Source organism: Taeniopygia guttata, chromosome 11 (assembly GCF_048771995.1).
Source record: "Taeniopygia guttata chromosome 11, bTaeGut7.mat, whole genome shotgun sequence".
In the NCBI taxonomy this organism is placed as follows: domain Eukaryota; kingdom Metazoa; phylum Chordata; class Aves; order Passeriformes; family Estrildidae; genus Taeniopygia; species Taeniopygia guttata.
The window spans coordinates 1,681,115-1,705,993 of NC_133036.1; the positions used below are offsets into that span (position 1 = coordinate 1,681,115).

A 24,879-nucleotide genomic window follows, 5' to 3' on the forward strand; every position below is an offset into this window, starting at 1 on the left:
TCCCCTCGTTTTGGTGTTCTTATGTGCTCACATTTCTTGAACGACCCTTATAATTTAAAAAAATCTTTCGGTTTGTTTTTCTTTCAAATGACAACTTACGCTCTTACTAACACAGGCTTAGATGAGGTAGAGACAAGAATGTTTGATATTTTATATCCATTGTGTGTTGAAAACATGGAAAACCAGCAAACTCTGGAACTCTCAAGGGTTAGGTTTTCTGCAATTGGTGTGACATTGCCATGTGTCTCTAATTAGAAACCCGGTGGCGTCAGTGTATCTCCTTTCAACAGGCCTCGGGATGATATTTATCAGCAAACCCAAGCTCGGGCCAAGACAGAAGCTGCTTCTAATTTATATTTTAAGGATTGCTTTAATGTTTTATGACTTATAACATATTAATCACAATTAATTTCAGCTATTGGAGGAGACAGAGGAGAATGTTAATTGGGAATGTCTGTTCTGCCGAGCCTCTGGGTAGCCGCGGCGCTGAGGCGGCCGTGGGGGCGCGGGCCGCGCCGGGCCGGCAGGGGGCAGCGTTGTGCCGCGGTTCCGCACGGATCCACCGCGGGCAGCGGGAGCGATCCCGGCCCGGATCCGCACGCGGGAATCAATCGGGGTTAACGCGTGCAACAGCAATTTAACATCCAAACTCACTCCTTCGCTGCGTGCTTAGCTTCCGCAGATACGTTAAATCAAAAGGGTATTTTTGAAGGTACCCAGTAGTCTGCAGTCGATGGGTTGTTTTTTTTTTTTTTTTTTACCCTCCAAGTTTGTAACTTTAGCTGGATGATTCATAAAAAATAAAAAGAGGGAGAAGTATAAAATGCTTAAAGTAAAACGTCTTAGAATTGTTGGTCTTTGCTGCTTAAAAGGAATTATTTCTTAAAAGGAAATATTTAAGCATGTTTTTCCTTTGTGTATGAGCTGAACAACTGTTGACATAGCTTTTCTGTATATGTGTCTAGAGTGATACAAAAGTCAGTCTCAGAGACCTTCTGTGGGTGGTTTTTTTTTTTTTCTTTTCCCCTTGATTAATAAAGCAGCTATAAAGAAGAAAAGAAAGTTTCAAAGTTATCTCTGATTCTGCTAATTGTAATTGCTCTTCTGTCACAGCAGAGTATGATATTGCAAGAAGTTTAGCCCAGTGTCTTCAAACCTGTGGGCTTTATGAAATATTTTTTTACATTATAGCAAGCACACAATTTTATCATAATGTTTATTCCTGGCATTTCTTTCCCTGAGGATAGTTTTACTTAGAGCTCACTCTTGTGATGTAAATGTTAAACCTTTCATTTGAATGACATTCTGATAAAACATCACATTTCCCACAATATTACCTCATGAATTTATGAGCCATTAAATCTGAAGCAGTTTAACCAATCTTCCTTTTTTTTTTTCTCTCCCTCCCCTGAAAATATGAAGGCTATTCATATGTTGGAGGGTTTTTTTTAAAAGTCATCCAAGATTAACACGTTATCGCCTGCAACATCAGGATAAATGCTTGCAGAATTCAAAGGGAGAGTTACCATTTGAAAAAAGACCGTACAGGCTTTGCTTTCTGGGTAAAGAGAAGTCTGAAAAGCTGAAATCTCATGTGATGTGAGCAAGTCTTGCTGTAGCTGTTCTGAGATTCAGTGGAGAGACAATTTGTCTCTCAGGGTCTGATATCATGCAAACCTTGCAATCTGACATTTATTTTAGCTATGAAAATCTGTAACCACCACACCAAATCTGTAAGAACTGCAGAAGTCTGACAGCCGTTTTTTGATTATTTTGTTTTAGGTTGATTCACATGAGAAAAGTAAAATGTAAATCAATGAAATTATTTTTTTCTTGTGGAATGAAAAGTAAACATATATGGCTACACTTGCAAGTTGAATTTTTGAAGGCTTTTAAAAATATATCTAGTGTTCCTTAAAACACAAAAGAGCTGAACAGTGCTATATGGTGTGAACTGTATTTCCTGCTTTGACAGTCCATTTAGCAATGTAGCAATGTATTTATATGGCAGTTGGCCTTAACAACCTTTATTGACTTTAGTGGGAAAGAGGCAAGACTGGCATTATTAAAATGTATCAATTTCATTGCAGTATAAAATCACAACATATATAATTATTTTAGGTAGGCTAGGCTCCATTTAATCCTATTTATGCAGGAATTTAGCAAGATGAAAGAAAGCATGGAACTGAATTGTAGAGAAAAGCGTGAGTGACTTGGAGTTGCATTTAACAGCACAACTGCTTCACTACCTACAGTGAAGGGACTACTTAAAGGAATGAAACATAGATCTGGAGGAAGTAATTTCTTAATGGGATAACTGAAACACAAGTAGTTGTTACACCATTTGTTTCATTTTTTGGCATCTTAAAACAGCGGATGATAATGAAATGCAACACACCTTTTAATTTGTAGTAGTGCAAAAGCAGAAGTGTGCACACTTGGTGTAAGTGGAATGATGAAAGTGACATTTCATGAAGGCTGGTATATTTCATCTTGATTTGATTTTTGTCAAAACTTTCTAAAAACTGTCTTTAGTCTCATTATTACTGTTATTCTTAATAACAGGTTTTTTATCAGTTTATACAGCTGACTTGGAAATCAGAGAGCAAGGCTATTTTATTGTAAAATTATTTTTCTTTCCTTTTTGAGGTCTGTTTCATTATTTGTTCCTATTGCTATATATGGAGTATGTCATAGTTTCAGCTATAAGCCACTATTGTCAGGGGCTTACAGCCTGACAGTTAGAATTGAGTCTACACTGAAACTTGAGCTACAAAATCTCAGCCCAGAGCCATTTTTTTTCTCCAAAATTAAAGCAAGGGTTTAAATATGTATTTAAATCAAGAGCATTTCAGTTCCCGGATAACCATGAAAAGCTCTAAGAAAAAAAATATGCTTTTACAAGGAATTCTCCTAGCTTTTGTAGACTTTGGCACTTTAAACAACTAACCAATTATTTTTAAAAAAATAGATAATGGGATCACAAACAGGCTGGTTGGTTGTTTAGCTTCTTTCAGAAATTGCATAGCAACTTAACTGACACTTGAATTGGTTTGACCTTGTCAGCCAAAATTCCAGGAACTCTGAGGTATTATTTTAATTTCTCTTCTGGTTTTCCCGTGGTGCTCAGATATTGCAGTGTCACACTTTATTGGAGGGCCATGTGGCGATGGGTGATCGGATTTGCCTAATGAGCTGTGAAATGCAGGAGCAACATGGCAGCTTGAAAACCCAAATTTTACCATATTTATTGTCTTTTGGGGCTCTCCTTATCTGTTTAGGCCAGAGCCTTCAAATAAATGTATTCTTGGCAGATTATATTTTATGTACACTGGAAGTCAGATGTTTCTGGAAATGTATCTTTTATCTTAAACAACAACAACAAAACTTGATCCTGGAGACTTATTTTCCTTTTTTTTTTTCTTTTTTTCTTTTTATTTTTTTTTTCCTGGCAATAATTTCTTTGACCCTAATATTTTTAGCTGTCAGATATGGGAGAGAGGATTTAGCATTGTCTGTAGTAGAATCACAATGAAACTGTAAAAAGAAAAAAAAAAGTAAAGTTGTATTGCACGTCTTTGAGGAAAAAAATTATTTACAATTCTGAGGGAATTCAGACTTAAGCTTCCAAAACAACATGTGTGCTGAAAGCACAAAAGACTGTGTTTATGATTCTCTTTGAAGTGTTTCTGCAACAGGATAAGGAAAATTTTAGAAACTGTCTGATAGTGTTCAGGGTAAATACTTAAACCCCTTTAGAGAATTTCACACACAGATACTGTGCAGCAGAAAAAAGGATACTTATGTTTCCTAAAGCTGCTACAGCCTACAGCTTTGTACTTAAAGACAGAGGTGTTGAATAGAATTCTTCTGAGGATACATCCAGTGACAATATCTCCAGGAACATCAGAGCAAACCAGTGGATAGCACTTTCTATTTTTAACCCTTCCGTGAGCTGGTTGAGATCTGAGCTGCGTTGATATGAGCCACTGTAACATTTCTGTTAGAAACTGGAATTGTTCAAAGGGCAGCCTTCCCACTCGACAGCATTCTGGGAAAATCACACTGACAACATTAAGGTTGTAATGTGCGCTGGCGTGAGCCAGGAGAAGTTTAGGAGCATTCCTGTCCTGTGGGACAGGGAGCTGCATTTCTGATGGCCCAGGTGGAGCACCAGGCTGGGTTGTGTGGCTGTGCCTGTGGCCTGGTCCTGCCTCTGCCTTCCCCTCCAGGTGGATTTGCACCTGAGTTGCAAATTTGACATTTGTGGGTGTTCTTGAGCACACAGCTGGATCTTGGTGAGCTGCAGTTTTGGATAATTGGAATTTTATTGCCTTGTGCTTTATCCTTACTGTAACAGGGCTTCTTTCTGTGATCCTCACTATGTTTATACTCTTACATGTATACAATTGTGTGTTCCAAATACCTGCACTTCCATGCAAAATGCAATGAGTTCTGTGCTAGAGTTTAAGGCATAAATGCATGCACCACAATCAGCAGAAATCAAATTTGTTCTCCCAAAACCTTAGAGTGGTATACACTAGAATAACAAAAGATCTTTGTATTAATAGTGTGTTTATTGAGGCTTATTATTTTCTGTGGAAATGATGATGTAGTATTGAGCTATTGTTTTACCAGTCTCTGTATTCTTTGCAACTCTTTCACAAGGGACATGGAGTGACAGGATGAGGGGGGATGGTTTTAGACTGATGGAGGACAGTTTAGTTTGGATATTAGGAAGAAATTGTTTACTGTGAGGCTGTCAAGGCCCTGGCACAGGGTGCCCAGAGAAGCTGTGGCTGCCCCATCCCTGTAAGTGTTCAGAGCAAGGCTGGACAAGGCTTGAAGCAACCTAGGATTGTGGAAGGTGTTCCTGCCCATGGCAGGGGGAATTGGGACTAAATTGTCTTTAGGCTACCTTCTAACCCAGAAGATTCTATGATATGCTTTAATGTTCTCAGAAATCTATTTCCTAGTAGAAAAGCTTAATAAAAGACTGTATATGAAGACTGGGAATAGTATTTCTTGAAAAGAAATTAATATGTGTTTTTAGAATTTGTTATATGCTATATGGAAATTGATTAATTATTACCAGTATTTAAAACTATTTATAGTTCTTATTTATTCAATCGTAGAAGTGATCAGATACAGAGCTTATGGATTTGTATTTGTGTATATAAGTTTATGGACATGCTACACAGAAAAAAAAGGGTTTGGTTTGATGTTAAAACTGTGAATTACAGTGGTTTGGCAGGAATAATTTGTACTGTGATTGTTATAAACTAGGGTAAGTTGTGATTTTGAATGAAAGTGAAAGCAAATGGCAGTATGACTAAAATGTCACCATCTACATTGCTGTATTTTTTTAAATACAGCTAGTGTTGCTAAATGTGGTTTTATTGCTTTTGTATTTTAGTGGCTCTGTAACCACTATAAAATAGAACACAGCTGCTTTACTTTCCAAATGGCTTTGGTAGGCGAAGGAGGTGACGTCTTCTGAAAAGCTGCTGTTCTGCATTGATACCTCTTCTTTCCTATCTGATCATCAGTCCTTCTAATTCCTAACAAGATCATGGGCAAATAGTATTTTTGTAATGTGTTCTTTAATAGTTACTTCATCTTTGCTCAGAATTGCAGCTTTCATTTTGTACGTAAAGAAATATAACTTGGCTTCAGAAATTGCTATGGAGAGCATTATGCCCTGATGAATTAGGTGCTGATTCTTTTACTGACCCTCTCTTTAACTTGTGTAAGTCACTGAGGTGTAGTTTTCAAAATCAGTCTGGCAATCAAAACTTTGAGATCTAACTTTGGTTTTAGATTGCAGACAATTTCTGATCTTAAATTCCTCCTCAATTAAATGAGGTTGTGATTTTTTTCTGTATCTGACAATTACTTATTGGCTATGTCCTAGGGAGAGAACATCCTGCATTTGAAGGAAACAGACAAATTTCTGGCTCCCGTATCATGACTGGAAAGTGTAGATGGGGCCACATAGGAGCTGTTAATTTTTTTTTTTTTTTTTTCAGATGGGAAAATTCTATCTGGTTAAGAAAGAGCTTACTGTGTTTTGGCTGACTCTGACTGTCTCCTGGCAGTTCCCAGGTCTCTTTCTCAGGAGCTTTTGTGTGAATCTTTTTTGCACTTTCTGTTTATCCCTACACATGCTTCTGCTTAATGATCTTGAAGCTATAGATACAACAATGTTTACTATTCTGCAGTAGGAAGATAATTACTGGCTTTTCTCAAATGTTACAAATGAACATCAGATTTTGGCAGTTTTCCTTGGACTGCTAGTCAATCTGAACTCTATATAATTTTCACAACAGAGGCATTAATATAAAGTTTAAATGCAGCAAATCTTTTAAATTATTCCAGTAAAATAATATGGTTGTTTATCACAATATGCGTAGTTTTCAAAGGACTCATTTTGAATTTCTGTAATAGAGTAGAATGATGGAGGGGATGATGAAACAGGCTGGATTGTTGCTGGGGGACAGGAATGGCAGCAGTGGAGCTGTGCTGGAGATGAATCCAGCTCTGTGCTTAGCATGCAATGATCCACAAAGTGCACTGTTAATAGCTGGGAACAGTGCATCAGTTCATGTTGTCTAGCTGCCTAGGGATCAATATCATTGTGTAATAAACTGAAGTGATTATTTTTATGTGTCTGTATATATATGTATGCATATACACACTGCTAATAATTACATTTTAACTCCATCTTCAAGCTGTGTCCTACATGCTAATGGATTAGAGCTTCACCAGCCAGCTAGAAGGTCAATTGTTTTGTGATGTTGTGGTGGGACTCAGCTTGGATAACTGAATTATAAGACTTTTTTACATGGCAGAGCAAGTTAACTCATTGTGATCCTTTTGGTTTCTTTCTGTCCAATGTCATGCTTCCATTTCATGAAACAGAAGTTTTTGTGCTGAAGTAATTTGCAGTAGTAGCACCACAGAATTCACTCTTTTGCTCAGAAGTAATGATTGGTTGTGTTGCTGATGGATGATAGAAATTATTTTAAGATTAGTCTTAGTACAAACCAGTTGAGGCTGATGCTGTGTAGTACCACACAGAGGTTGTACTCGTCAGGCTTCCACGAGGTGATAGAAAATCTGAAAATCAGCAGAGCCTTACATTTCTTCATGTCTTATCTTATGGGAAAGAGGAAAAGGCACAATGGTGTTGCGCGTCCAGGAAGCAGGGCTGAGGCAAGATGAAATTAGTTCTGTATTGCATTTATGTAGAAGCTCAAAGCAAAGACCAATACAAATCCTGACTAGAGCCTAGTCCAAAATATTATTATGCTTTTGAAAAAATTAAAAATAAACAGAATTAAGACTATTAATATTTCTCACTTTCAAAAGTCTTCTCCTGTAGGTGTTTTCTTCATTAATGCAGCCTTACAGTGAATGGCATTCTCTCTAAGATGAAGGACAGCAGAAAAAGCAGAGGTTGCCATGCAGGTACACTGCTACAGACAAGGCACTTCAAACCATTTTTCCATTACTGATCATTTGTTGGTTTCCATGTCAGACTTACCTGATACACATATTTATATATTATTTATACATTCATAGGTCAATTCCACTGGTGATTGTTATGCTAAAGGAATTGTGAATTTGCAATAATTACTGGGGAGAGGAAAAGATGGGTAAGTCAACAGATGAACCAGTCTTGAAAACTCTTAAAATCTGGGGAGATGTTGAACAAAATAAAAAAAGTCTCACTGGTTTCTTTAAAAAACTTGATAACAGGGCTGTTTTCTCTAGTTTTTCTTTGCTTTTCATCGTCTACATTTTCTTCTTTAATGTAAAATACTGTAATTGAATCACAGCATTAGCTGGCTTTTCCCAACAAAACAGCAGATTTAGGCTCTTTGCTGCTAGTTTCAAAAGTAATATGTATGGAGAGAGAGAGCGCAAAGACAAAAATTGAGCACATAGATGTATAATCCCAAAGGAATAAACCGACTTCTACTAGACAAGCTGAAAGCTGATTAAAATATTTTTCATCCTTTGGGTATGCAACAGCTTTTGATGATGGAGAGTGTATTAATATTCAGCTTAGCTGCTTGTCGACACTGCAGACAGGTCCCAGGAAAGACTCTGATACTGACCAGGTTTTCTCACTCTGCCAGAAATCTTTATGAGACACAGAGCAGCAGCCTTGTACCAGGAAAAGCCAAGATAAGAATACTGCTATGTCTTTATTTTAGAAATTGCTTTTATAGATTTTAAAAGGATTGAAATTTTTAAATAATTCTTTTAATGATAAAAAGGCATTTAAATACAACAAAGGAGAATATTCTTAATTATTTTAAAATAAAGCTGCTGTAACCGATTCAGTTTTCAATTTGTCTGAGTTGTTTGTTAACTTACAAAGATCCAAGTAATAATATCAATGGTCAGGATTTTTGGAGAATGTGTTCCTACTTAAATTATTTTATAACAGATCTGTGGTGGTGAGGTGCTGTTCTCTTAACTTTGTCTATTCCCTTGTAATGTAATACCTACCTTCCAGACAAGAATGAGATGTAAACAGCTGCTTTATCAGCTGATACTTCTTCTGTTCTTTTGTTGGCATGTTGACATATAGGGTGTTTGCTTTTTCCCCTTCCACGGTGACTAAATATATACAGTATCTCTGGAAAACATGTCATACACTGTGTGAGGTGCCTTTAGGATGGCTACAGGGCTAAATACTTCCTGGAGTAGGTGAAAGAGCATGGCTTAATCAGCTTAGTTAACTTAATTAAGCTGTGCTTTTTTCTCATGGTACAGATTTAAAGTGCATTTCATTTAGAAACTGTATTTCATAGTTGTGGACTGACTCAAGGTTGGAGAAATTCTGTGGGATTTTTATACTGGGCTAGAAAAAGATAAGATTTGCTAGTTATTCTGCAGTGGGAGGAAGTGAACTAAAGGAGTGTGTCCTTTTTCCTGAAGATTTAAAGGGGAAATTCTAATGCAGTTTAGATTGTAAAGGCTTCTCAAACTGAGAAGGTCAACTCTTCTCTTTATCCCCATCTAAGTTTAAAATTTTTATACATGGCAAGAGCTGTCCATTTTCATCCCAGCCTTGGCTTGCCTGCTTGTAGATGTGTCACCTGATTCCATGACTTTACATTCTTTTATTGTTCTTTGGAAGAAGAAAACTAAGGCAGCGTGATTGTCAGAACGTGGATCTTTTCTCCACTGATCTTTGAGTCTCAGCAGAAAATACTATTACAAAGTAATTTGAACTTAGTTGTTCTTTCTTGGGATGAGTTGCTCTTTCTATTCTTCATGAGATACTCCATGTTGAGGAAAAGGTCTGATTTTCCTCTTGGGCAAGCTGGGGTCCTAGTGGAACCCTCCTGTGTGGATAGAGGAGATTGATTAGCAAGGCACAGGCACAGCTGGAAACAGTAAGTGCCGAGTGAGTTCTACTTACCATCTCATTTGCTTCATCTGGCTTGTTAATGCTACTGACTTACCTACCTCTACAGGTTTCTGAAGGAGTAAGGGGTGGGGAAGAAGCAGTCAGGGAAGCAGTTGCAGCTGGCCAGGGGGAGGGTGGCAGCAGGTGCCAGTGCAAGCACGGAAGGGCTGGGAGCCTTCCCTGGGCAGGACTGAGGCGAGGTGAGGAGGGCTCCGGGACAGCGGCTCTGGAGTCAGTGCAGAACTGCGCCCAAACTTGGGACTGGGGGTGGAAGGGGCCTTTGGGTGCAGTGGGAATAGAGAACAAGCTTGGCAGGAAGAGCCTTGGAGGTTGAGAAAAAGTAGGAAAGGATGGCAAAGGCTCTCAGGCAAAAAGGAATGGTGTGGTTTGAGAGAAAATCGGATGGAGAGGCTTTGCGAGTGGGAAGTGGTTATGGGGGAGATGGCAGATGATAAGGGTGTAGCTGTGTGTCTCCTGCAAAGCCAAATACTGTGGGTAGTGATTTCTTTGATTTTTTTTTCACCCATCCCTTTAAAAACGTAGTGTTTTGATAGAATTCTCTTAATGGATACCTCTGTGCTGTAATAATACTACATTTAAAATAAGGGAGAGATAACCAAATAAAAGAAATAATCTTTATTTAAGCAATACATAATTATGTTGAATGCAGAAAACTATTTAAAGTGTGTTGGAAAATGTTTGCTTTTGATTCCACATACATAAAATTATTCATTTAAGAAAGGTGATTATATATGCATAGATTTTTTTAAATTTAAAAAATGCATATAAAGGTTAAGGCTTATGAAATATTTTTGTGTGTTTATATTGCACATGGATGCATATATATGTATGTATATACAGCTGTGTGCACACATGGAGGGTAAAAGATTTGCCTATTTAAGTTCTAGGCTGCTCTCCATAATGCCTGAAGTTGCAGAATCTCTCTTAACTGATACAATGTGTTAAGTTTCTCATATTAGTACTTCTCATCCCACTGCTTGGGCATAGTTCTATTATAGACTTCAGTGTTTCTTGATTATATGGGGTGTTATAATTTCCTGATGACTGGTTATGTTATTTACAATACAGAGGGTGTTAATCCTTTGGTGATTAACACTCTATTTGAATTACCAGAGGTCAAAGGTACATTCTTTTATTTGGCGTTTGGGTTTTTTCAGTGTTTTTTCTTTTTTTTTTTTTTTTCTTCCTAAAGGTTGTTTCATTCTTTGTTTTATCTGAAAATCATTTTGAGACAATTTGGGGTGAGAAGAGGAGCATGATTCTTCCTTAGGGACCCGAGTCTGTTGGAGATGTAGGCATAAGAACGTAAGTTCTCTTTGCACTGAACAGCGCCTCCAGAAATCCTCCATTTAAAAATTATGAAAATCTCATAACCAAAAAAAAAAAAATCATAATAAAAAGCACATGGAAAAATATATTCCCTACTTAAGCCTGTTTAAAAAGTAGATACCTACCTGTGTGTCATTCTAAGCCTTTTTAGAAATATCTATTAAAGATTATAAATGTATGTGCATATATATATTTGTGTATGTATACATATAAACACACACTTTATAAGGTATAAATATATATGGCTGTCATTTCAGGTGATGTGGAGATATTGCAGAGATTCTTGTCCAGCTGCCAGCTGTATCCCAGTCATTGTGGTTTCAGAATTGAGGAGCCTAAAAGCCTTCAGTTGTTTCAAAGGCTCTGGCTGTGCAGAAGTTACCCTTGCCCTAATATTTCAGCCTTTCTCAAAATACTGTGGGGTTTTTTGTGTTTTTCTCAGCTGTGTTCTTTAAAGTGCTGGATCTGACTGAGAGGGAAGCACCAAAGGATTTTTGCTGTTTTGTTTTTCACACATTTCTGGGGTTGTGTAACCATTCCCACATCTCCAGCAGAATTCAGTTATGTGTCCAAGTTTGTTGAGTTGCTGTGTCCACCTGCAAAGCCTTTACAGTGGCCTACAGCCATTGCCAGTGTACACCAAAGTGCTGTGACACTGGCTTTGCTCCCTGCTGTAAAGGTGACCAATAGCACATTCCTTGACTGCAAATCTGAGGTACATGTTCCACCTGGAGATTTCTTCAGGCTGGTCATTTCACCTACTCCAAATCTGGCAAAGTGTGGGCATGATGGAAGATCTGCAAGAGTTCCCTCACTGTTGTTTTTCCACTACAAAACCTCTCTGGTAGTACCTGAAACTGTGGCAAGCCAGTTAGAGGAGAATTATGTTGGTGCAGCATAGCCCTCTGCAGCGTTTAGGACTTACATGTAAACAAAGGAGATGGTCAAAGAGCAAAGGAAACACTAAAAAAGTTAGGAAGCCAAAACCAGGAGGAGAGTGGCTCGTCTGGCTGGGGCAGTGCTTTGAGCTTATAGATTGTTCTCAGCTCAAGCTGCTCCTGACTTGCTGCTTTAACAAAATTCAGCATCAGACTAGTATGAACAAATGTTGACAGTGTTTGCAGAGCTGGGACATGAGTTCACTGGTGTAAAAAAGCTCTGTTTTAACTCAGTTACCAGAATGGGCTTAAAGCCTGAACTGCTGGATGAAGTCCTGCAGTCTGCCAGAAAAATGAAACATACTGTAGTAATTCTTAAATGTTTAACTACGTACCAAACCTGTGGGTGTTTTAATGATGCTCTACAGCAGCTAGGATGATGGTTACATGAGTGGAAGCACAGTGGCCAGTTGCTCCTGTCTGGCCACACATTTGATGATTGCTTCATTGTCTGTGTGTGCTGGGTTTCTCTCTGCTTTGCTGCCTGGTGTTTTGCTCTGAGCTCAGTGAGGTGCTAAGATTAGCTGGTTTGCTGTTGTCATAATCTTTCATGTTTGCTGTGACGGATAGGTGAGAAAGTAGTATTTGTTCTGCTCCAGCATGCCAGGAATCCAGCTCAGACACTGAGGGCAATTAGTTCCTATGTTGTGGGATAAAAAGCAGACATGCTAAAATTTTAGGGGTACTTTTTTCCTGTACATGCTCCAGGGGGAATGCTGCACACTGCCCTGTGGCTTCCTACATGATTTCTCTGTTATTAGATTGCTTAAGTGCTGACTGCCATTCAACTGCTGGCCTGTGGTTAGTGGAAATACTAAATACTACACTGGCTTCGTTCCTTGTGCCTTTAATGTTTCACTTCCATTTAATAGTTTCATTTATGCTTAGAAATGGTTTTTTTCTTCTACTTTTGTGAGTAGTCTGGCACCACAAAATGTATTGAAAGCAATTGAAGTAATTCGGTAGGAGGCAAAATTAAAGGTCAGCATGGTTTTGTGAGCAGAGCAAGAAACTGGGAGGAAATAAGTTGCAGAAAAGAGGGAGTAATAATAAAGTGAGAGAAATAGGAATATAAATAATAATGAATATAAGGAGTCTTGGAAGTACGAAGGATGCTAGGGTTAAAAGAACTGAAGGTATTAATATGACGATCTGAATTTTCATCTCGTAAACTTGGCTGCAGAATTAAATAATGTCTTGCTCTGGGGCTATTAAATATGTAAGCTACTAATATAAATGCTACAATTAGTTAGAAATGTGAGTTCTGTGTGAATGTATAATTTCACTTTATATGTCAAAATAGTTTTTTGTGTGCTGACATAGTCCTGAATCAGCTTTCTTGAGGGAGTGGTCATGTTATGACCTCACGGTAGCAGAGCATTGAGCTTGAAAGTCTGCAGAACATTTGGAATAGTGTGCATGTGTGAAATTTTAAGTGATGAACTTCCTGATTAAAACCAGAATATGTTTTTACTGAAAATTGTTACTGGTTTTGTGTAAATCCATGTTTAATACTAAAAAAGGAAAAAAAAAAAAAAAAAGGCATGTGGGAGGGATATTAATTAGTGGGTAGCAAGACTGAAAAAACAGACAACTAAAGGTTGAGAATAAGAAACAGCTTACTAAATAATACTTGCTTCATGGAAGATCAACAAAGTTGTTTGCTGATTTAGTTGTTATAGCTAGAAAAATGTATTTGGCTGTTTTTGTAGTGAAGATTATGTTCTCTACAAATATATAGTACATTGGAATTTTGGTAGTCCTATTTCAAAATCTGCTGAAATATTTTGGATTCCTTCTTACATTTATCACAAACAGCCATTTATTTTCTTGGGTTGAACCATATATATTTGTAGAAGTGCTGTAATATTTTCTTAAAACAAAGATTTGAAAATTTGCATAATGGGCTTAAGTAAATAACATGACTTACAAGTAAGGCTATGAATCTGTTGCCTGTGATGCTCTTTTTTGGTGACTTGTTCCATAATCAGAATTTATATAATTAAATTCATTACTAGACATCCATATTAAAGATATTAATATATGTTATATTGTTACATTACTAGACATTAAAATATGTTTAGAGATTGACATTAGAAATATTAATTATATCCTGTTTTCATTTCACACCTATTTTTGAAAGTTTACTTGGCATTTTTACACCTACATTTGTACTAACCCAGTCAATAAGCATATATAAACCATGTCAACTTTTGCTGTTTCATTGCATTTTTGCTGTTTAATTGCATTTTTCAAATTTAAATAAAAATATATTTTTCTGCTTATTTGCACCATCCATCTCCTAAATCTAGGACACCACTGGGGTCAGAAGATAGTAGATAGACTATCCAGTGTTTGAACTGGTACTCCAGTTCCTGGTTTCCTGAGGAAAAATGTGATTGCTCCAATATAAATGTTTTAGATCACAGTGACAGCTGCGGAAATTAAACATAGCCAGCAAAATCTATTTTCTGTCTAGCAAAGTAAAGGAGAGGACAGATGAAAAAATTCCCTGGGTCAATGAATTCTTATGAACAGTGATGAATCTTTTACCTTTGCTATATTAATTTTATCGTATTGTTAGGCAAAAATAATCTAACCTCTATTTCTGTGTATTTTTTCATATTCAGGTTTATCATATTGAGGTGAAAAATTTAGAATATGACCACGTTGTAGCACACATGCCAAACACGTTTCTAACCATAGGGAAACATTAGCCTTTAGGATAGTTTCCAGGGAGTTGCAATGGTTTGTGAATGGAAGAGACTTTAAAAATCTGGGGTTTAGGGAGACATGAAAAACTTAAAATTTCCCAGGAATTTACTTTCTCCTAATTTATTATGAGCAGTGTTTTGTTTTCAGAAGTTTTGCCTTACCTTGCCTTAGAGTATCTTAAAATTTTGAGTGTACAATTCTGTTTCTTAAGCATAAGTTTTGATACCTGCTTCAGAGGCTACTGTCATGCAGAAAAATGCAGAATTTTCTCATATAGGATACACAGCAGGTTGGACACTGAGGAAGAATAAGAAGAGAGAGATTTCCCTGCCAAACAGTAACCCTTAGAGTCATGTTCATCACTGGTTTATTTTCTACCTGGTCCTGGCCTCCAGTTCTGGAGGATTCCTTTTCCCTTCCAGTGAAACTGCTCAGCCTTGACCTGTAGTTGAAGTTCACTGTTTGCACTTAAAGACAAAACTGTTCTACCTTTTCAGGTGCTTCTTTCAGCTGGGGCTTGGGTGCTGTTGTTAATAAGCCTACACTCCCCTTTGGACCAATGCTTTCTTGTTTCCACAACTACTGCTTAAGTAACTCCCTCTAGCAAGTATGCTTTGTAGAAACTAACCATTAGAAGCAATTTGATAGTCTTTTTTGTGAACTATACCAGTCACTGGATATTTCTGTTTGGGCTGAAAAGTCAAAATGAACTATGGAGTGCTCAGTTGTTGCAGAGTGATTTAATTTTTTCGTTGCTGAGGTGGAGGAGTTACTGTAGGTTATAGCTCAGAAGTGAGGCTATGGGGCATTATTTGTATTTTTTTTTTTTAATTAGTGTATTGTGACCCTTCAGATACACAAACACTTTATTTTTATTCTGATTGGAAAAAAAAAAAGCAGCTCTCTTTTAAAAGTTTATTGCAAAGTAAATGGCTCAAACAGAGCTGCAGTTACTTGAAAGAGACAAATATACATTCATTATTTCCTGAGTATGTTGTTTTTACAGGAAAGCAAAGGAAGCAATGGCTGGGTGTCATTAAGGAGTAACTCGTAGAAAGCGGTGAAATGAGCAATGAGACTTGTAAAGTGTCATGAAAACTGAAACACCAGGGTACAAAGTACTGCTTATCCTTCCAGATATGGATACCATATGGCAACATGAAGGGAAATAGAGAGTAGGAGACAAGAATCCTATTATTGCTCACACTTTCATTTGCTTGCTATTTGCTTTGGGCAAATGACTTAAGAAGTTGTGCCTGAACCTTCTTTTGGCACAGTATTTATTGACAAGACACCTGTCTTCCCCGTCAGGCTCCTTAAAGTTTCTTTGGTGTAATTCCAGCTTTGGCACTTCTGATTATAAATTTATTGTTGTTTTTCCTATAGTGTTGAAATAATCTCTTATTGACTGTTCCTAAGTTAAAATCTATATTAATTTTCTGGTAGGATATCCCTTTTTTCTCTTGCAGCATTTCACTTATTTTCCTTAAGAAAGACAGTCTGTTGTGGTGGGTTCTTAGTGTCCTTGAAAACTCTGTCTCCTCCTTTTTTTCTTTATCTGCAATTTGCCATTTCTGGACAACTTTCTGCATCTCTTGTGTATCTTTGGAATCAAATGGACTGATTGGGAATGCTTGGAAAGACAGCTATGGGGTCCATGTACCTTTGAAATGGCACAGAGGAGAAGACTCTATCAGCTTTCCAGGGGCTGACATGGCTTTGAGAAGATCCTGTCACCTTTTCCTTCACCTGTTTTCTCCTTTCTACCTCCTGAGTACACACCTATCTACCACCCAGTGTTTACTTTCAGTTGCATATTTCTCTGAAGTTAACAGATCTTTCTTAAATACTGTTAAACTAGGTCCTACCAATATACAGTACAGTTATCTTCACTGTAATAATTGCTTAAAATGACAATTCTGGCAAATTTCACCTTTGCTCTTCTGTCTTTGTGTCTGTGAAACTATATTTGAGAATTTCTGATGATGTCCCCCAAAGTTAATGGTTGGTAGATAAAACCAAAGCCAGAAGTGTTGCAACATCAGGGACAGCATTCTTACCCACTCTTTCGTTGTTACTTATACTGAAACTTTCAACTATTTTGCCTTATACCATCTAGGGGATCATTGTTGTATTTGGCTTCGCCTTCACCTAAGACTGTGGAAATGAGCAGGTGTTTGACTGTGTTGCAGCAAGAAAATGTGATTTTAAGAGCAGGTTCTTTTGTCCTAGCAATGGGTGCTATTTCAAGAAAGAACAAGGAAAGCTGCCCAGAAAGGTTGTATGGGAGGTCAAGAAAATAGTGCAAAACTGAACAGAAGATGTTACAAAGGGAGCCCCTGTTGTATAAGGGTTGTGTGTTGCAATTGTGAAAATTAATGCTTTGTGTGGCATATCAGGCTGTTGTGGGCATGTAGTGGTGAAATTACAGACAATAAATTACTGCTATTTCTACTGAAGCTGTTTAACCTAAATCTCCTAATTTTAGCACCACAAGGAAATGCACTTTAGTGCTTCTCTATGCTATGGAGTTCAGTGCAAATGTTTGAACTTTCCTGTGGTCTAGGAAAGCTGACATTTTAAGAAGTATTTCCTAGTTGCATAGGTTACCATTACAGCATTATAATGACTTTGCAGTGCTTTGTTCAGTAGAACACTAGCCTATTTATTGGGGGAGAATGTCCAAAGGACATCCTAACTTCTGTTCTCTACAGAAGTGTTTGATATGACACAGCATTAAGGGATAGAATCAGCCCCATACATTCTCAATTTCAGAAAGAAGGGAAGAAAACTGAAATACGAAGCTATTCCCACTAGAAATGTTGTAAATCTTACAAAATATATAAGCTTTCCTCTTGAACATACATCAAAGGCATAAAACTTGGGAGATTAAAATATGTTTTTAATCTTGGTTTGATGAGCAAAACTTTCACTGTGATATTTATTATGAGAGGCTCTACTTGTGTTGCCTCTTCCCTTTGTTCTGTTTATATATGACTTCCTTTCTTCCAAAAAAAGTAGGAAGTATCGTTTTCACAAAGCCAAAGGATATTGCAATGGTTTGTTCATTTAAGCTGAATTGTAGGCCCACGTGGCAGACACAAACTTTTCTTTTATTGTCCTGGGTCCCAGAGGACAAGCAATGCTTTCTGATGGCTTCCCATGAATGCCTTTCATTTGTGGAGGAGTTTCAGTGGCTTATGCTGACTGTACAAAGATCAAACAGGCAGGAAAATTGTGGTTTTATGAAACTTAGCCAAGATCTTTGTTATTTTCTCAGAAGTTTTTCTTCTCTAACCCTATTTTTTAAGGACAATATTAGGACAATTAGTTTTAGCGACTGATGGGAAAAAAATTGTTCTATAATTTTCTCTTTAAAATTTAAGTATTTTCTTGGTTATTAGAAATTTTGTAGGCATGTTTAAAGAAACTACTGACCATAATTGCAGTCTGTCTTTATTGCATTTGGAATCAATGGTATCCAAAATTAAGCTTAAAAAATGTTGTGGCTGCTTGGTCCTGCAATCTGATCTATTTTGGGCCACTGTGCCTGCAGAGTTTTGCTGGAATCACCCAGTTGGTTTTTTTTTGCCTGTGTACAAAGGTCTGTCAAACAGATTTGATTGTGATTTGACCTGTCAAAGTCTCATTTGTTTCAAGAACAGTGTTTTTTCTCTCAACAGGTTCTCTTAGGATTCATTACAGAGATTTCCTTTTTGCTCAGCTGTTGGCAAGCTTAAGTATTGGAAAGAGATGTGCAGACCACAACATCTTTTTAACTGCAGCAATGGCATGTTTTGCCAGCAATACATAATTTTCACTGTGTTACTCATATAAAACCTCATGTTTTCGTACTAATTAAGTTTTTGTTGATGGATTACTTTAATAAAACTAAAATGTCCTAAGTTTCTGAAGTGAAACCTGTCGCATCTTTAGGGGTCAGACGTAGCTGTAACTTGAACAGCTGTACAACATGCATCCTAGATTGTTTTTAATTGTCTTTCCTTTCTCTAACAGCAGTAATTCTTGTTTATATTGTCAAGAACCTTTCCACTGAGCACAAGAGCACCATACTTTAAGGTCACATGCTTAACCCCACTGCGGGGTTACAATGTAAATGGGCCCCCTTTGTTTTCATTAATGTGTGAGGGGTGGGTGCCAGGCAAGGCTGTTCACAAGGCTTAAATAACTTATTGTAAAAATGTCCTAAAGAAAGCATATTTTGTCTCCATACCACAGTTGTTTAGCATTACTCTTGTGCATCCAACCGACAGCCAGTTTGGCAATGGATTTTGTGTGTCATTTTGTTCTTTTGACCTGTGATATTTCTTTTTCTTTTTTCTTTTTTTTTTTAACCGAGCTAATGGGTTCACCTCAAATAATACAAAATGAGGAAGCTTTTTCTCCTTCTGCTCCTGATAGCCTGGAAAGTAGTAAACAAAGCTGGAACTTCTCTTTTCCACCCCAAACTCTTTACATAACAATTTGCCAGCTACTGATTGTGTTGATGAATAGGTTTAAAATTAAGACTTTCTAAAAATGTCAACTTAAAATAGTATTCTCAGTGCTTTTAATCAGTTAAAAATTTACAAAGTGTAACCTTTTGAAATGGCTTCAGGAGTTGAAAGTTTTTTTCCTACCTTTCACTGGTGTATGAAGGAAGAAATATATTTAAATATTACAGGTTGTTTTGATTATCTAGAATTTACCTTGAGACCCAAGATTTCAGATGATTTCAAACCCAGTGCTGATGGTAATTTTTGACTATCACGTTTAGTTGGTTTTGTAGGCCAAAATAACTTAAAATAGTTGAAGTCATGCTTTTAATTGCTGCACAGGGTCATAAATGGAGCCATTTGGGGGGGAGGGAAATCTCACTTTTTTCTCAGGATGAAAACTCTTCACTATGAGCTGAAGTTCATAGTATTTGGTTGTTCTGTTTTAAATGGAAATGCTGTGACAAGTTTTCACAAATGCTTCTTAAAATACTTCTTTTCCTCCTAATAACTGCTATGCTCTTGGGTATTTGGCAGAGACGTTTGCCTTGGGTTTTAATTTTCTTACACTATGTCTCTAGTAAGAGCAACTTACTATATCTAGTGATCTCTCCAGTACGGCAATAACTGATTTGACTAGTTATAAACAGGATGAGGTCTACCAACCTTAAAAGATATGTAGAACTCAAGAACATAGTGGTAGTTTGATATTTAAGGAGTTCTGTCAATAAATATTTAAGAAAAAATTTCATAAAACAAAAAGAAAAGTATAATATTTAAGACGTCAGTAAATATGAGTCTTTCAGCATGCAGTCTTGACAGAGTTGTGGCTGAATAGGAAAAAATAGTCAAATATATCATTAAAAAGCAGTCCATATCCTAATGAAAATGTTTAAGCTTTTTTTTTTCCTAGAGGAATGTAGTTGTCCTTGAAGATTGATTTGGTACGCATAAAAAGATTGCATAATGACATCCTAAATAAAAAATTTAGAAGTGGAAAAAAAAAAAAAGAACACTGACTCCGGAATTCAAATGCTGAGGAGAGACACCAGTTTATCAAATGACATGTTTTCCTCTTTAAGAAGATAAATATTTTTTATTAATAAGTTTATTAATTTAACATGAATAGTTTGGGTGATTGTTTGCCTAGGCTGTACCTCTAACTCTGAAGTGAGATTTGCCCTGTAGCATCATGGTAAAGCAGAAGGTGAAGCAGGTGGACAGTTGACTGTACATGGAGATTTTTAGAGCTCTGGCACAGCTTGTCATGATGTATCTTTAACAGTAGAGGTTTTTGTGTGAGAGAACACAGGTCAAACCCTTCTCCACAAACTGCTGTTTTTCATTTTTCCAGCGGCCCAGGAGATACAAAAGCTTTTTTGGGCTAGTGGAGAGCGTGTCCTTTGTAGCATGTACTCAGTACGTGTCTGTTAAGGATGCTCAGGCAGTTTGTGTTAATGCATCCTTGACATTGCTTTTTTACCAGTGGATTAAAGGTTCCCTCTGGAAGAGTGCAGAGGTGATTAGTCAGCCACCTCTGACCTCTCTCTCAAGTTGGACTTTGCAGCTGAACTTGAGAACCCATATCTTGTTTCACGTGCCTGTAGAAGGAAGAGTTGGTGAGTGGTGAGGCAGGAGCTGGGAATGTCGTGGTGTGGGGTGACAAAATGCACAGTTATGGGGTGTCTGAGCTGTAACAGTGTTGTCTGTTTTCCAAATTGTATTGTCATAATTTGGGAGCACATCATGCAAATGTCATCTCTGTTGAATTGCCAGAATCTGCAGCACATGATTTTTGTTTTGGAGAGAAATCAGTGTGTGTATGTTTGATCTCATGATCACACTGTTTTCTTTGTTAGGCACATGAATCAAATGAGTAAAGTTTATTTTTCCTGATTGAATGCTGTCATATTAATGAAAATTGTCTGTATGATTTTCTTTGATGTAGTGAAATTTTCAAATAGTTGGGCATTGAATTTTCTTCTTCAGTGTTGTAGCATGGTGTTTTACTGGAACACAGCTCAATCAGACTAATAAATAGCTGCCTACAGTTGGCATTAACAACCTTATAAAGTGTAGAGTTTACAGATACATTGCATTCAGAAGAAAAATAAATAGCAATATATGTTACTGAGTTCCTGGCAGAATGAAAGTTGGCAGCTGAGGATGAGAAGCTTGGTGGGAATTGATATCCTTGGAAGGGGTGGAGGTGTGCCTGAGTGTTCCTTGGTTAATGCTCCGGATCCATGATTCTGCCCTGAAATTAACTGGAATGTGATGAAACAGTAACTGAGGGTGTGTGGTATCCTGGTGTGTATATAATACAGCAAACATAGGTTTTACACATATAAGATTAGATGGAGTTTTAATATTCTTACATTTAGGAGGAGCTGTGGTTTGTGTATTTTTTAATTGTTTTTATTCTGGAAGAAAAAAAAGTAGTGTTCTTTTGAGCCTACAGGATGTAAAGTTTCATCAGACCTATTAACTATAGTTCACCACTGTAATTTTGCAATTATCTTTTTTTCTTGTAATATTTGTATTGTCTTTATATACTAGTAATATATATTCCCCTTTATGATTTGTAGTAGAAAATTAGTGTCCATATATAAGTGGCATATAAATATTACAGGCTTATGTAGTTTTATGCTCTAATTAGTCAGAATGACATGTGCAAAACTTTATTCCTGAACATGATCTGAATGCAAGAGAATTAAGAGTAAGTACTTGCCTTGTTCTTTCAGAAGGAATCCATATTTAGTGTAAGTACTGAATTCAAACTAGTGATGTTACGTATTTTGGGCAACTGTTTGAAGTTAGTTAAATCAGTAGGCTTTTCTGTTTGTTCTCTTTTGTCAGCATCACCATTTTAAAAATTTGCTAGTACATTGCATTTTGTTGTACGTTTTACGCTGCACACCATCAGCATTTCCATGGACTGTATGTGGAGTACCTCTCCCATGGTTTGATGTCAAATATAGTTATGTACTGTAACAAAACTGGAGGAGAATGGGGCACTGAAATCAGACAGCCTAGTTTTCTGTAGAGGAATGAGGATCATAGCTTCCAAAAAAGTGTATATCCTAATGCTGTTGTCATCAACTACTGGCAATGTCTGCTGGTGTTCTCCTTGCTGCTTGGCAATGTCATATTCCCCATACATTAAATACATGTAGTGTAGCAGGTTCTATTTTGGTTTTATTTCCTATGTTCTTCCCAGCAGTGCGCTCTCAGTTCTCTTTCTGTCTGTTCTGCCATGACAGCTGGTATCACTACTGCACTTAGATGATTATGAATTTTAAATCTTCACAATGGTGTACCATGGTGTAACTGGGGGTAATGAAGTTGTTACTTGAGCCAAGTGTGACAAAACCTCGTTTTTGAAAAGACATGGTGAGAATCCCATTCTCACAGGGATATCCACAGGCATGGTGCCTTTTGAGCTGTGAGGATGGTACTGAACCCCTTATGTCATTTGAAGATATGATTCAGCTGTATGTGGTTATCTTGCATATGTACTAAATTGCTATTCTGCTGTGGCATGTGTCTTAGACAAAGCATGCCCACAGGCACTTCTGGACATGTGGCTTGCTGTTTCATTTGATTGTGGCTTGCAGCTTCTTCATTCTGCAGTGTTTAACCCATTCCGTAACTTGGCTTTCTTTTTAAATTATTTCAATAAACTAATGACACTGGAAATACACTTTAAATTTCTTCACAACTATATTTTTGCAGACAGTGTGTTGAAAGGTTTTGTGACTAAGGGAGTAAGTAGCTTGATGGCAACAGGTAGTGGCTTCAGTGATAGGAGGAAAATGCTGATATTATAGCTTTTCCATACTAAATAGATATTGAGATTTGCTGTTTAAGAAAACCAGTAACGTGACATGCATGTAGTTAAACACTAAAAAACAAAAATGTAATTATGATTTCAGAATCTAGCATTAACTGTTTTTTGGTGACTATTACTGTTACCTTTAGAGATTCCAGTTTGCATTTTGAGTGCTACAAAGAGCAGAGGTTTAGTTTGGAGATTTTGGTACAAGTTTGCATCTATGAGTATTTTAAGTGAATCTGGTATGTAGTTTTAGAGTATTAGAGCTTCAGCATAAATTAGATGAGTCAGAGCAATGCCTCAACATCTTGAATTATTTCATTAGAATCAATAAAATTATATAAGTGTTTAATTTGAACTGTGGTTTATTTCAGTGCCTGTGAGATAGTACCTACTTCTGGCTTTGAAACACATCATTTTTTCTCTTCTCTCCTCCATCCTAAATTATTCATAATAGTTGATGATGTTAATTTTGAGATGCTAAGAAAATTACTGGGTACCCTTTCGAGTTCTTCTGAATGCATAAAATCATTTGTTGTAAAATTCTTCAGTGCTTATTAGAACTGCACATAATTGTTGGGGATGAAAATTCAGAGTGCTGGCTGAGTGAGCATGTACAGGTTGTACTCAGCGTGATTCAGCACTGCAAAATCTAAGCTGTCCAGAGTGCAGATTAGCCAAGTGAGTCTTGTAGTGCATCTTAGCTCAAGTGATTTCAGCAATAGCAGATAATCACTGAAGCATACACTGCTGTGCAGTCCTTCAGAACTTAAGTGTTCGGCGTAACTACTGTTTGCATGTGACCAAAATGGAAAAAGGGAGGTGTATACAAAGGAGTGAATTATAACAAAGAACACTTTCTGCTTCAGTTCTTGTTCAGAAAACATATGTTCAGCCATGCAGGCAACAGTTGGGGTAAAGACACTGTAGGTTTGGAAACAAAAGGCGTGTTCTTTTCTTGCATTCACAATGTTCTCAAACATATTCACTTGTTAGGGACTGGCCTGTCAGCTGGATCTTCTTGCAAGCGTGATTTCTTTTTCCTGACTTCTTTCAAAAGCTTTTTCCCCACAATGTTTTACACTTCATATAATCCACTATGCATGCTAGGCCTGCCTTGGTCTTTGTGCTATTGATGATTCAGAGGTGGAGGGGCTGTGCGCTGGGAGAATGTGACTGAAGGGTAACCTTTCAGTCACCCATACATCTGAAGATGCTAAGCCACTCTTATTCCAAGTATCTTAAGTGGTTTGGTTGCTCTTTCATGATGAGGTGGCTTATACTGCAACTTCAGAACACTGCCAAACCAATTAGTACAGCAAAAATATTTTGAAAGTGTTGATCTTTTTACAATTTTTAATTTGTAACTACATACTGAAAATATTAGAGACTCATCATAACTGCCTAAATCATCCAATAAAAAGAATTATTTTTCTCTCAATTGGAAATTCATTCAGTTGTGGCATACCAGAGTAACCAAAAATTACTTGGCCATTTCTTCTGTTTGGATTCCTTTTTTCTAAATATACGGTTCAAGACCCTGGTATAAATATTCTTATATAGGCATAAAGGTAGTGCTTATTTCCAAATACCCTCAACCTGGTTCAGTTTATGACTTTAAAACTCATATAGCTAGAAAATGTACTGCTTTAGCTCCACAGGTACAGATAAATGGAACAACTTTCTAGTGCAGACAAAACCTACAGTTTCTTCAGAAATGTCGAAGTGATCTACTCGCTGTAGGTTTTTCTAGGTCAAACTACTCATCTATCAAGTCAGGTATTCATCCTTTGTTGTCAGCAGTGAATACCTCAAAGTGAGGCAGGGCTGCCTACATTTTAATGCATGTCGACTTGTATCTAGAGCTTAAGCATATGTCTGACTTTAAGCATTCTGCTCTATAATTGGGTTATGTACATGTTTAGTTTTGATGTGCACCATTGAATATAATGGTAGAGGAGAATGTATAATCTTTGTGGCAATGTTTTCACACCAGCAACTTGAGTTTCCATTCCTTTTATACTACAGAAATGTAATTTCTTTTGTAAAATTCTCTATTCTTTATTTTACTTAAAAACAGACATAATGGCTTTTTTTAAACCCCATGATATTATGTTG

The 24,879-nt window shown here is 37.1% G+C and overlaps 1 protein-coding gene across 3 annotated transcripts in view; it reads left to right on the forward strand.

The window, feature by feature from the left end:
* Nucleotides 1–24,879, forward strand: part of FTO (FTO alpha-ketoglutarate dependent dioxygenase) — a 224,967-nt gene that overhangs the window by 66,852 nt on the left and 133,236 nt on the right. Inside the window, exon 8 of one of the 3 annotated variants that reach the window (XM_041718491.2) lies at nt 10,641–12,952. The exons of the other annotated variants lie outside the window; for them this stretch is intronic. Coding sequence (XP_041574425.2) covers nt 10,641–10,718 — 78 coding nt within the window. The 3' untranslated portion in view covers nt 10,719–12,952. Of the gene's footprint in view, nt 1–10,640; nt 12,953–24,879 lie in introns of those variants that run through there. 3 annotated transcript variants of the gene reach the window in all.